The 14,642-nt window shown below is 45.3% G+C and overlaps 1 protein-coding gene across 1 annotated transcript in view; it reads right to left on the bottom strand.

The window, feature by feature from the left end:
- LOC134343789 (uncharacterized) overlaps window positions 1-14,642 on the bottom strand; it is an 88,634-nt gene that overhangs the window by 38,637 nt on the left and 35,355 nt on the right. Inside the window, exon 9 of the mRNA XM_063042522.1 lies at window positions 5,091-5,212. Coding sequence (XP_062898592.1) covers window positions 5,091-5,212 — 122 coding nt within the window. The remainder of the gene's footprint in view (window positions 1-5,090; window positions 5,213-14,642) is intronic.

Below are 14,642 nucleotides of genomic sequence, written 5' to 3'. Positions count from 1 at the left end.
TGGATGGTAGGGGTATGGAGGGCTATGGGCCCGGTACAGGTCGAAGGGAGTAGGCAGTTTAAATGGCTTGGCACAGAACAGATGGGCTGAAGTGCCTGTTTCTGTGCTGTACTTTTCTATGATTCTAAGGTGTTTGATAAGTTCCCTCGTGAGAGCTTCATCCAGAAGATGACGATGCATGGGATCCACGGGGAATTGGCCGTTTGGATGCAGAATTGGCTCGCCCGCAGAATAGAAGAGGGTGTTGATCAAAGGATTTATGCTGGTTGAGGTCTGTGACTAATGATGTTCTGCAGGGATTCTGCTGTTTGTGATACACAGTGTCTCGCAGACGTATTCAGCCCCCAACACTTTGTTCACATAAACAAGTATTACAAACAGAGATTTTGATCAGTTTAACTGAGAAATAATTGTGGGAGCTGAATACATTTTCAAGGCATTGTATGTAAGTGACTTGGATGAAAATATGGATGGGTGGGTTGGTAATCTTGCAGACGATACAAAGATTGGTGGTGAGGACAGTGTAGACGATTGTAGAATGATACAGATCAGTTACAGATATGGGCAGAGAAATGGCAGAAAGAGTTTAATCCAGGCAAGTGTGAGTTGTTGACTTTGGGAGATCACATGTAAAGGAAAGTACATAGTTTGTGGCAAGACCTTCAACAGTGTTAATGAGCAGATGGACCTTGGGGTGCAAGTGCACAGCTCCCTGAAATTGGCTGCATAGTTTGATAAGATGATAACGAAGGCACAGAGCATGCGTGTCATTATTAGTGGAAGCACTGAGACCCAAAGTCAGGAAGCTATGCTGCCGTTTTATAAAACTCTGGTTAGGCCTCATCTGGAGTACTGCATACGGTTATGGTCACCTCATTATAGGAAGAATGTCGAGGGCTTTGGACAGGGTGTAGAGGAGGTTCACCCGGACACCAGCTGGATCTGCTAAAATGAGAGGTTGGACAAGCCTGGGTTATTTTCTCTGGAGTGATGGAGGCTGAGGGAGATCTGATAGAGGTTTATAAGATTATTGGAGGCATAGATATGACTAGTACCTTTTACCCAGGGCTGAAGTGTCTTATAATCATTTCAAAGGAGATGTGAGGGGCAAGTTTTTTTATACAGAGAGTGGTGGGTGCCTGGAATGTGCTGTCCGAGATGGTGAGGGAGACAGATACAGCTGTGGTGTTTAAGGCACAAAGTTCAAAGTCAATTTCTTATCAAATTACACATACTGTATGTCACCCTGTGATTTATTTTCCTGTGGGCATTCACAGTAAATACAAAGAAATGATAAAAACAAAAAACAAATGAATAAGTAATAAATATTGAGAACATGAGATGGAGAGCCCTTGAAAGTGAGCCCATGGGTTGTGGGAACAGTTCAGTGTTGGGGTGAGTGAAGTTATCCCCTCTGGTTCAAGAGCCTGATGAGTGAAGGGTAATACCTGTTCCTGAACCTGGTGGTGTGGGTCCTGGGGCATGCAGAGCATTGTGGCATATGGACATTGTGTCGTTTAGTTAGGTTTTAACTACTAATTTAATTAATTCAGCACAACGTTGTGGACCAAAGGTCCTTCACCTGGACTGTTCAATGTCTTAAGGGAGGGTGAACAGCCTTGACCCACGACAGTCCTTCTGATGAAGGTTCTCCCACTGTGTTAGTGGGGAGGGGAGTTACAGGGTTCAGACCCAGTGATGGTGAAAGAATGGTGATGTATTCCCAAATCCGGGAGTGGGGGGGGGGGGGTGTCCATGAGCACTTGGTAGCAGGTTTATTATTGTGATGTGTACTGAGATACGGTGAAAGCTTTCATTGTGTGCACCCAGGCATAAACACGTGAAGATTTAAAGATTAACAGCAGACCAATCAATTCACAGAGGGAGAGCTTCGCACAGGTTAGGGAGAAGAGTTTTAAAAAGGAGCGTTTCATGGGGCTTGGTGCATTAGCAGCAGACCAATCGATTTGCAAGTCATTAGCAGGAGCAAATAAAAGTAAAGCAGGGTCAAAGCGGAGCGGCCATTGTGTGAGTGGACCAGTGTAGGAGTGGGAACTTGAGGCTTTGGGTCAAGAGGCTTCAGCAGGGAGGCACTGGTAAGTACCAGGTAAGGCTTTTGTAGTGGTTGAACAAAAAGTCACTAAATTATAGCTAATTAACTAAAGTAGGGATGATGCAGGATGAGATGATGTGCTGTAGCTGCATGGTGTGGGAGCTGGTGGACCCCATTGTGGTTCCTGGTGACCACATCTGCAGCAAGTGCTGGCTGCTTGAGGAACTCAGGATCAGTGTTGATGACCTGGAATCTGAGCTTCAAACACCGCGGCACATCAGGGAGGGGGAGAGTTACCCGGATTCTCTGTTTCAGGAGGTAGTTACACCCATTAGATTAGCTGCCTCAAATGCGGTCTGTGGTCAAGGACAATTGGGTGTGACTGCAAGTGAGGCGAGTAGTGGGATCCAAGAGACAGTGCTGGAGGAGCCTCAGCCCTTGAGTTTGTCCAGCAGGTCTGAGATTTCTTGCTCCCCTGTGTGAATGAGGCTGTTGGAAGGATGCGCTACCGAAGTGGGAGGAAAGAAGAGAAATGTCCTGGCAATTGGGGATAGTATAGTCAGGGGAAAAGACAGAGTTCTCTGTCACGAGAACAGAGAGTCCCAAAGGCTGTGTTGCCTTCCTGGTGCCCGGGTTCAGGACATCTCAGAGGAATTTGCAGAGAGAGGGGAAAGATGCAGTTGTCATGGTCCATGTGGGTACCAACGACTTAGGTAGAATGAGGGAAGAGGTTCTGCTGAGGGAATTTGAGCAGCTAGGGACTAAATTGTAAAGCAGAACTAAGAATGTAGCAATCTCTGGATTACTACCTGAGCCACGTGCAAATTGGCATAGGGTCAAGAAGATTAGAGAGTTACATGTATGGCTTAAGGATTGGTGTGGGAGAAGTGGGTTTGAATTCTTGGGAAATTGGCACCAGTATTGGGGAAGGAGGCAGCTGTACCAATGGGATGGGCTCCACCTGAACCGTGATGGGACCTGGATCCCAGCGAATTGCATAACTAGGGCTGTGGAGAGGGCTTGAAACTATATAGTAGGAGGGTGGGTTCAATAGATTGGAGAAGTATGGATAAAGTAAAAAGAAATGTGTGGATAAAGATAAAGCAAAAGAAAAAGATAAAAAAGAGAAAAGTAAGAGTGGAGTGAAGAAAAGTCAAGTGCGAAAGATAACAAGATCAAGATTACAAGATTTTAAAAGCACAATGAGTGTAAGGGCACTTTATCTGAATGCCCGTAGTATTCCTAATAAGGTCAGTGAACTTGGCACAAATCAGTACAAAGGGGTATGATTTAGTGGCCATTACAGAAACGTGGTTGCAGGGTGGAGAGGATTGAAAGTTACATATCCAAGGATATAGGGTAATACAAAAGGATACGCAGGAAGGTAGGGGAGGTGGGGTAGTGCTCTTAATTAAAGATAAGATCAGGGTGATAGTGAGAGATGATATAAGATCTAAGGAGTAGAATGTTGAATCCATCTGGGAAGAGATTAGGAATAGTAAAAGGAAAAAAAATCACTGGTGGGAGTTGTCTATCGGCCACATTAACATTACAGTGACACAGGCAATAAACAGAGAAATATCTAAGGCATGAAAGAATGGAACAGGAGTTATCATGGGACTTTAACCTGCTTGTAGATTGAGTGAATCAAGTTGGTCAAGGCAGTTTTGAGGAGGACTTCAGAGAATGCATGTTACTGAAGCTACAAAGAAATGTGCTATCTTAGATCTGGTCCTGTGCGATGTGACAGGTAAAATTAACAATCTTGTAGTTTGGGATCCTCACTGAAAGAGTGATGACAGTATGATTGAATTTCTCATACAAATGGAGGGTGCAATAGTTCGATCGAAAACCAGTGTATTATACCTAAACAAGGGAAACTATAACAGGATGAGGGAGGAGGTGGATAGGGTAGACTGGGAACACAGGCTGTATGGTGGGACGGTTGAGGAACAGTGGTAGACTTTCAAAGAGATTTTTCACAGTGCTCAACAAAAGTAGCTTCCAGTTAAAAGCAAGGACAGTAAGGGTGGGGGGAGCCAGTCTTGGATAACTAAGGAAATAAAAGAAGGCATCAAACTAAAATTTCATGCATACAAAGTTGCAAGAGTAGGTGGAAACTTGAAGGTTGGGAAAACTTTAAAATGTAACAAAGAACCACAGTGAGCAATAAAGGAAGTGAAGATAGATTATGAAAATAAACTAGCACAAAATATAAAAAGATAGTAAAAGTTTTTATAATTATATAAAGTGGAAAATGTTGGCTAAAGTGCTGTGTTTTCATTTGCCCTGCTGCTGCCTCGAAGAGTTTCTCTTGCCAAGTACCACTTTGTCACTTTCTGTCAGATACCTTATGTACAGATACTCCTGCACCTAGTGACGCTTTATGTACATCCAGTCAGTCGATGTTTATGAGCTAACCATATATATATATACGGCCACACTCAGACAGTTACTTGTACACTGTTTTATAGAATTCTTTCAGATTAATACTTATTGTGTTTTTATGCTACATTACATTCGGAGTCAATATTATTTTGTTCTCCAGTACACTCATGAACTGGAGAATCTTGAATCTTGAACACTAGTATCATATCTAACTCTACCATCACCCCAGTTCCAGGCACCCAGCACAGTTTGTATAAAATAAAAATTGCCCTGCACATCTCCTTTACACTTTGCCCCTCTCGTTTTAAATGCATGTCCACTAGTCTGTGCTGTTTCTGCTCTGGGAAGAAAGTTCTGACTAGTTTGCCTCTGGCTCATATAATTTTATCTCTATCAGGTCTCCAGAGAAAACACAAATTTGTCCAACCTCTCCTGATAGCACAAACTCTTTAATCCAGGCAGCATCCTGGTGAATTTCTCCTGAACCCTCCCCAAACCCCCCCACATCTACTCTGTTAAGGGGCAACCAGAACGACACACAATATTCCAAACTGCGGCCATACAGAAAAGTTTGACACAGCTTTAACTCTGACCGAGAGTTTCTGCACACAACTGCGGCCAGACGGAAGAGTGAGTGAGAATCACTAACCTGAGAATGACATCACTCTGCAAGAACTGGACCATTAACTCCACGAAGAACTCCTGGGAGTGAGTTGCCAGCTGCTTCAGTGCCCCCAGAGCTGCACGGATAAATTCCCACTGTTCACGGATCTGATTACACAGGTACAGAGAACATTGTTACTACCAACCCCACAGGAACCTCTGCTGAGACAAGCCTTACTGGAATAGAAACACTGGTTCACACCCTGAGATGAGGTGTGGGAGTTGCCCACACATAACACTCATGCACCCTGGAGATGTGAGAGGGGAGAGGCTGGAATCCAGAGCAAAGAACGAGCTGGAGGAATTGACTGCAGGATCTGACGTGGGATCACAGATTCAATCATTGACAGCTGCTGACCTCTAGTAGACAATGACATTCACCAGCTGAATGATCTTCATACTCATGGTGATTCTTCCTACACTATCACAGTCCTGCATTTCAATAGCAATGAACCAGCCATTCTGTGATGGTATTTCTGATTCATACCAGCCTCTTCCAAACCCCATCCACCTTTCCATCACAGTCACCATCTCTGTCTTCGTCACATCTATTGTCTCCATCACCCCCTCCATCTCCATCATTCCCATCTCCCCCCACATCTCCATCACCCCCTCCATCTCTGTCTCCCCTCTCCGTCTCCATCACCCGTTTCCCCCTCCGTCTCCATCTCCCCCTCCATCTCTGTCATTCCTATCTCCCCCCTACATCTCTGTCACCCCCTTCATCTCTGTCTCCCCTCTCCGTCTCCATCTCCGTCACCCGTTTCCCCTTCTGTCTCCATCATGCCCATCTCCCCCCTCTGTCTCTGTCACCCCCTCCATTTCTGTCTCCCCTCTCCTTCTCCATCACCCCCTCTATCTCCACCATCCCTGTTTCCCCCTCCATCTCTGTCACCCCCTCCGTCTCCATCACCCCCTGACCCCATCTCCCTTCTCCCCTCTCCATCACCATCGCCCCATCTCTATCAACCCACCCATCTCTGTCACATCCACCATCTCTGTCTCCCACTCCATCACCCCACCATCTCCATCACCCCCACCATCTCTATTACCCCCACCATCTCCGTCACCCTAATTGTCACCATCTCTCTCTCCTGTCATCCCCATCGTCTCCATCTCTTCCTCCGTCTCTGACACCCCCATCGCTTCAGTCTTCCCTCTCCATTACCCTCACCATCTCCGTCATCCCACCCGTCTCGGTCACCCCCTAAATTTCCGTCATCAGTCTCTATCTCAAATTTCTGTCTGCTCCTCAGTCTCCGTCACCTATCTCCACTTCCACCTCCATCTCTGTCTCTACCTTCGTCACCCGTCTCCATCACCCCCTCTACACACAGAGCCTATAAAAAGTATTCATGACACCCCCCCCCCCGGAAGTTTCATGTTTTATTGTTTTACAACACTGAATCACAGTGGATTTAATTTGGCTTTCTGACACTGATCAACAGAAAAGATTTAAAGTGATAACAAATTTCTACAAATTGCTCTAAATTGATTACAATTATTAAACATAAAATAACTGATTGCATAATTACTCACCCTTCAAGTCAGTATTTAGTAGATGAACCTTTGGCAACAATTACAGTCTGTGTGGATAGGTCTCTATCAGCTTTGCATATCTGGACACTGCAATTTTTCCCCATTCTTCTTTACAAAACTGCTCAAGCTCCGTCAGATTGCATGAGGATCGTGAGTGAACAGCCCCTTTCAAGTCCGGCCACAAATTCTCAATTGGATTGAGGTCTGGACTCTGACTTGGCCACTCCAGAACATTAACTCTGTTGTTTTTAAGCCATTCCTATTTAGTTTTGGCTTTATGCTTGGGGTCATTGTCTTACTGGAAAACAAATCTCCCAAGTCACAGTTCTCTTGCAGACTGCATCAGATTTTCCTCCAGGATTTCCCTATATTTTGCTGCATTCATTTTACCCTCCACCTTCACAAGCCTTCCAGGGCCTGCTGCAGTGAAGCATCCCCACAGCATGATGCAGCCACCACCATGCTTCATGGTAGGGATGGTGTGTTTTTGATGATGTGCAGTGTTCGGCTTAACATCAAACATAGCATTTAGTCTGGTGGCCAAAAAGTTCAATTTTGATTTCATCTGATCATAGAACCTTCTTCCAGCTGACTTCAGAGTCTCCCGTTTGGTTTCTTGCAAACTCTAGCCGAGATTTCATGTAAGTTTTTTCAAGTGGCTTTCTCTTTGCCACTCTCCCATAAGCTGTGACTGGTGAAGTTGTTGTATGCACAGTCTCTCCCATTTCAGCCAATGAAGCTTGTAACTCCTCCAGAGTTGTCTTAGGTCTCTTGGTGGCCTCGCTCACAAGTCTCCTTTTCTTGCACGATCACTCAGTTTTTGAGGACGGCCTGCTCTAGGCAGATTTACAGCTGTGCCCTATTCTTCCCATTTCCTGATGATAGAGTTAACTTTACTCCAAGGGATATTCAGTGACTTGGTAGTTTTCTTGTATCCATCTCCTGACTTGTGCTTTTCAATAACCTTTTTGCAGAGTTGCTTGGAGTGTTCTTTTGTCTTCATGGTGTAGTTTTTGCTAGGATACTAACTCACCAGCAGTTGGACCTTCCAGATACAGGTGTATTTTTACTACAATCAATTGAAACAGTTTGACTGCACATGGTGATCTCCATTTAACTAATTATGTGACTTCTAAAACCAATCGGCTGCACCAGTGATGATTTGGTGTGTCATTATTAAAGGGGGTGAATACTTATGCAATCAATTATTTTGTGTTTTATATTTGTAATTAATTTAGATCACTTTGTAGAAATCTGTTTTCACTTTGACACAAAAGAGTCTTTTTCTGTTGATCAGTGTCAAAAAAGTCAAATTAAATCCACTGTGATTCTATGTTGTAAAACAATAAAATAAAAACTTTCAGGGGGGTGAATACTTTTTATAGGCACTGTATATCACCCAACTCTGACACCCTGTCCGTCTCCATCATCCCTCCACTTATGTCTCCATTATTCCCTCCATCTCCATCATTCCCTCCATCTCCATCTCTGTCACCCCATCCCCCTCCACTGCTGTCACCCCCTCCATCTCCAGCTCCGTTACCCCTTCCATCTCTGTTACCCTTTCAGTCTCCTTCACCCCTCTGTTCCTGTCTCTCCTTCATCTCCACCAACCCCTCTGTCCCCACCACTCCCTCCCTTTGCCTCCACCTTCCACCTCCATCCCCGTCACCCCTTCTGACTCTGTCTGTCACCCATCTCCATCTCCTCCTCTGTCTAATTCTCCAATCTCCGTCTCTGTCTCCATCACCTCTCAGTCTCCATCACATCACTACATCTGTCTCCGTCACCCATAAGACACAACTCCATAAGACATAGGAGCAAAATTAGGCCATTCAGCCCATCGAGTCTGCTCCGTCATTCCATCATGGCTGATCCCGGATCCCACTCAACCCCACACACCTGCCTTCTCGCCATAACCTTTGATGCCCTGACCAATCAAGAAACGATCAACTTCCGCCTTAAATATACTCAGGGACTTGGCCTCCACCGCAATGTGTGATACAGCATTCCACAGATGCACTACTCTCCAGCTAAAAAAATTCCTCCTTTCCTGTTCTAAAAGGTCGACCCTCAAGTTTGAGTCTGTGCCCTCTAGTTCTGGATACACCCACCATAGGAAACATTCTCTCCACATCAACCCTGTCTAGTCCTTTCAACATTTGGTAGATTTCAATGAGATCCCATGCATTTTTCTAAATTCTAGTGAATACAGGCCCAAAGCTGCCAAATGCTCCTCATATGTTAACCCCTTCATTCCCAGAATTATCCTCATGAACCTCCTCTGGACTCTCTCCAATGACAATATTTATGGTACATAGTTCCCTGAAGGTGGAATCTCATGTGGATAGGATGGTGAAGAAAGCTTTTGGTATGCTGACCTTTATAAATCAGAGCATTGAGTATAGGAGTTGGGATGTAATATTGAAATTGTACAAGGCATTGGTAAGGCCAAATTTGGAGTATTATGTACAGTTCTTGTCACCGAATTATAGGAAAGACATCAACAAAATAGAGAGAGTACAGAAAAGATTTACTGGAATGTTACCTGGGTTTCATCTCCCACGTTACAGAGAATGGTTGAACAAGTTGGGTCTTTATTCTTTGGAGCGTAGAAGGTCGAGGGGGGACTTGATACAGGTATTTAAAATTATGAGGGGATAGATAGAGTTGACGTGGATAGGCTTTTTCCATTGAGAGTGGGGGAGATTCAAACAAGAGGACATGAGTTGAGAGTTAGGGGGCAAAAGTTTAGGGGTAACATGAGGGGGAACTTCCTTACTCAGAGAGTGGTAGCTGTGTGGAACGAGCTTCCAGCAGAAGTGGTAGAGGCAGGTTCGATGTTGTCATTTAAAGTTAAATTGGATAGATATATGGACAGGAAAGGAATGGAGGGTTATGGGCGCAGGTCGGTGGGACTAGGTGAGAGTAAGAGTTCGGCACAGACTAGAAGGGCCAAGATGGCCTGTTTCCATGCTGTAATTGTTATATGGTTATATCCTTTCTGCGATATGGGGCCCAAAACTGTTGACAATATTCCCAACGTGCCTTATAAAGGCTCAGCATTATCTCCTAGCTTTTATATTCTATTCCCCTTAAAATGAATGCCAACATTACATTTGCCATCACCACAGACTCAACCTGTAAATTAACCTTCTGGGAGTCTTACACAAGGACTCCTAAGTCCCTCTGCATCTCTGATGTTTGAACCTTTTCCCCATTTAGATAATAGTCCCACACTATTGTTCCTTTTACTAAAATGCACTATCATATATTTCCCAACACTATATTCCATCTGCTACTTTTTTTTTACCCATTCTTCCAACTTCTCTAAATCCTACTGCAATCACATTGCTTCCTCAGCACTACCTACCCCTCCACCTATCCTCATATCATCTACAAACTTTGCCATAAAGCCATCAATTCCATTATCTAAATCATTGACAAACAATGTGAAAAGTAGCGGTTCCAATCTCCATCTCCACCTTCTGCCTCTGTCTCCATTACCATCACCGATCTCCGTCTCCCCCTCCATCTCCGTCATGTCACCGCATCCATCCCAATCTCCATCACCCATCTCCTTCTTCATCACCCATCTCCGTCTCCGTCATGCCACCGCATCCATCCCAATCTCCATCACCCATCTCCTTCTTCATCACCCATCTCCGTCTCCCCCTCCGTCTCCATCATGTCACCGCATCCATCCCGATCTCCATCACCCATCTCCTTCTTCATCACCCATCTCCGTCTCCCCCTCCGTCTCCATCACCGTCTCCCCCTCCGTCATGTCACCGCATCCATCCCGATCTCCATCACCCATCTCCTTCTTCATCACCCATCTCCGTCTCCCCCTCCGTCTCCATCACCGTCTCCCCCTCCGTCTCCGTCATGTCACTGTATCCATCTGTCTCCATCGCCATCATCTCCTCCATCACTGTCACCCCCTCACCCTCTGTCTCCATCTCCTCAATCTATTTCTGTCACCCCTCCATCACTGCCACTATTTCCTTCTTTGTCACTCATCTCTGCCTTCCACTCTGTCTATGTCTCCAGTCTCCATCTCCATCACATTCTACCCCTCCCCCATGTCACCCCCTCCATCTCTGTCACCCTCAACCCCTCCATAGAAACATAGAAAACCTACAGCACAATACAGGTCCTTCAGCCCACAACGGTGTGCCGAACATGTTCTTACCTTAGAAATTACCTACGGTTACCCATAGCCCTCTATTTTTCTAAGCTCCATGTACCTATCCAGGAGTCTCTTAAAAGACCCTATCGTATCTGCCTCCACCACAGTTGCTGGCAGCCCGTTCCATGCACTCACCACTCTCTGCGTAAAAAAAACTTACCCCTGACATCTCCTTTGTACCTACTTCCAAGCACCTTAAACCTGTGCTCTCTCGTGTTAGCCATTTCAGCCCTGGGAAAAAGCCTCTGACTATCCACACGATTAATGCCTCTTATCATCTTATCCACCTCTATCAGGTCACCTCTCATCCTCCGTCACTCCAAGGGGAAAAGGCCAAGTTCAGTCAACCTATTCTCAAAAGGCATGCTCCCCAATCCAGGCAACATCCTTGTAAACCTCCTCTGCACCCTTTCTATGGTTTCCACATCCTTCCTGTAGTGAGGCGACCAGAACTGAACACAGTACTCCAACTGGGGTCTGACCAGGGTCCTATATAGCCGTAACATTACCTCTCGGCTCCTAAATTCAATCCCACAATTGATGAAGGCCAATGTACCGTATGCCTTCTTAATCACAGAGTCAACCTGCATAGCAGCTTTGAATGTCCTATGGACTCAGACCCCAAGATCCCTCTGATCCTCCACACTGCCAAGAGTCTTACCATTAATACTATATTCTGCCATCATATTTGACCTACCAAAATGAACCACCTCACACTTATCTGGGTTGAACTCCATCTGCCAATTCTCAGCTCAGTTTTGCATCCTACCAATGTAACCTCTGACAGCCCTCCACACTATCTACAACACCCCAAACCTCTGTGTCATCAGCAAATTTGCTAACCCATCCCTCCACTTCTTCATCCAGGTCATTTATAAAAATCATGAAGAGTAGGGGTCCCAGAACAGATCCCTGAGGCACACCACTGGTCACCGACCTCCATGCAGAATATGACCCATCTACAACCACTCTTTGCCTTCTGTGGGCAAGCCAGTTCTGGATCCACAAAGCAATGTCCCCTTGGATCCCATGCCTCCTTACTTTCTCAATAAGCCTTGCATGGGGTACCTTATCAAATGTCTACATGCCAATGCAAATATGTGTATATGACTGAGAGTGCAGGTCGATGGGACTAGGCAGATAGAGTCACAGTCATAGAAAACACAGTACAAACTGCCCTGCAGCCCATCTCGTCAGTGCCAAACCATTTAAACTGCCTGGTCCCATCAACCTGCACCCAGACCACGGCTGTCTACACCCCTACCAGCTATGTACCTGTCCAAACATCTCTTAAACATTGCAATCGAAATCATACCCACCACTTGCACTGTCAGCTTGTTCCACACTCTCACCACCCTCTGGGTAAAGACATCTTCCCTCACGTTCCTCATAAACGTTTCATCTTTCACCCTTAAGCTATGATCCCTAGATAAAGACATTCTCCCTCACGTTCCTCATAAACGTTTCATCTTTCACCCTTAAGCTATGATCTCTAGATAAAGACATTCTCCCTCACGTTCCTCATAAACGTTTCATCTTTCACCCTTAAGCTATGATCTCTAGATGTAGTCTCACTCAACCTCAGTGGAAAAAGCCTGGTTGCATTTATCTCATCTACACCCCTCATAACTTTGTATACCCTATCAAATATCTCTTCCATCTTCTAAATTCTCAGGAATAAAGTTATAACCCATTCAATCTTTCCTTATAACTCAGGTCCTCCACACCTAGTGACATTTTTGTAAATTTTCTCTGTACCCTTTCAACCTTGTTTCTATCCTTCCTGTAGGTAGGTGACCAAAACTACACACAATATTCCAAACTGAGCCTCACCAACGTCTTATACAACTTCAACATAACATCCCAAACCCTGTACTGACTACTTTGATCAATGAAAGCCAATGTACTGATCTTCCCCTCCATCTCTGTCAACATCACCATCTCTTTCTCCCACCCATTTCCTCCTCAGTCTCTATCTCCATATCCCCGTCACCCCCTGTTATGTACCCCTAGGGTTCATATTTTCTGTGGACCATCACTTTAAAATGTCGGGAGAATGAGACTGACTTTTGGACACTGTTTGAGCTGTTACAGAGAGAGAGGGACGAAGCCTGCCTTGAGATGGTGTTTATACAAACTCTAAAGCGTGTTTACACTTATACAAGGACGCTGCCTGCTTGTGAGTTCTTACAGAGAGACAGCAACGAGCAGCTCGTGAGTCGACATGGTGCTGAGGGCGGTATTATTTGATGGACGGCTGGTGTCCAGCATGCTGAGATAAATACAAGGTCAGCTGGTTGTTAGACAGACACACATGGTTTGGACACTGGATGAGATTTGTGCGCCCACAGAAAGGTGAGTTTTGGAGGATCGATCAGCAGAACCGATCAGTGGCTCTCGCAGTGTGGAAAAGGTGTGACCGGTGGGAAGTTATCAGTGTCCAACCCTTGTCTGGGTTGATAACTTTACCACAGAAGACGGTCTCCTTTTTGTGGTCACATTTGGCGACTTTAAAGGAAGAGAAGAGGGGAGAGGAAGGTTTAGAAACAAAAGAAACCTAGTGACAAAGAGATCACTGTTTGGACTGTCTCTCTAAGTAGCCCGTAAGGGTGAGTTTGAGTTCCATTGGAATACGAAGGTGTGACTGTCACGTAGTTAATCCACAGGAGTGGGTTCTCTGGTGAGGGGAAAACCTTTGTGAATACCACGTGTGTGTTACCCTTTGTCTGGTTGTGGTAGTTCACTGAAGAAAGGCACCCCTGTGGCAAATCACTGTTGGAGATATTTCGTATGTCGTGGAACTGGATGAGTGGTTATCACAGTTGTGTGTTTGGGGTAACCTTGTGGAATCTACCGGTGTGTCTACCCTCGCCTGGGTGGTGGTTCTCTTGAAGAGGGTCTCCTTTGTGATAAGCTACTGTTGGCGATAATCTATACATGGATTCTGTTTGAGTATCCTGTGGCCACCACTTTGGGATGTCCCGTAGCTGAATTTGGGTGTGGTACTGTGGTAAACCATATGTATATATGTTGTAACTGGGTTAACTGTCTGGACACGCCCCTCTGCTGACTGCCCCTGTGGCTCCTCCCACAGACCCCTATATAAAGGTGATTTCACCCTGCTCCTCCCCCTCAGTCAAGGGGCAGACACTCAGCATGGAGGTCACGTTTTACTGCAAATAAAAGCCTTTCAGTATTTACCCTACTTCAGTCTTTTGGAATTATTGAAGGTGCTTCAGGTACCACTTGTGTTGAAAAGATATTCACTGAAGATCCCCGTCAGTGATACTTTGTGTGTGGAGTGGAGCAACTTCGGAGATAGAACCTACAGCCCTTGTTACCCGGTATTGCTGTTGTGGAATCTGTGGAATATCGACATAATTGCCTTCTCGCAACATTCACCTTTGGATTACAAATATCTCCCATTAATTAACCTGAGCATTGAACTGAACTATCTTACATTCCATTGTAAGACAGTATCCAAATACCACCACCACCACCCCCCCACCCAAGCTTGAAGAAGTTTGGGTTCTATATTTACACACCTGTACATGCCAAAGTTCTGCTAACCTGGTTGATTTATCTGGTTTTACGTAGTCACTAATAAAAATAGCTTTAGATAACAGCAATACCAGACTCGAGGTGGTTTTCCATTTCTGCTGGTTCTTTAATTCGTTACGGGGCACGTAACACCCCCCTCCATCTCCGACTCCCCCTTCATCATCCCCTCTGTCTGTCACTCTCAACCCTTCCACCTCCATCTCTGATTCACTCTCTGTCACCTCCTCCGTCTCTGTCACCCTCAAC

Source organism: Mobula hypostoma, chromosome 3, assembly GCF_963921235.1.
Source record: "Mobula hypostoma chromosome 3, sMobHyp1.1, whole genome shotgun sequence".
NCBI classification, from domain to species: Eukaryota; Metazoa; Chordata; class Chondrichthyes; order Myliobatiformes; family Myliobatidae; genus Mobula; species Mobula hypostoma.
Note: the sequence above shows the minus strand (reverse complement) of the source record. Positions and strands in the feature narration are given on the sequence as shown.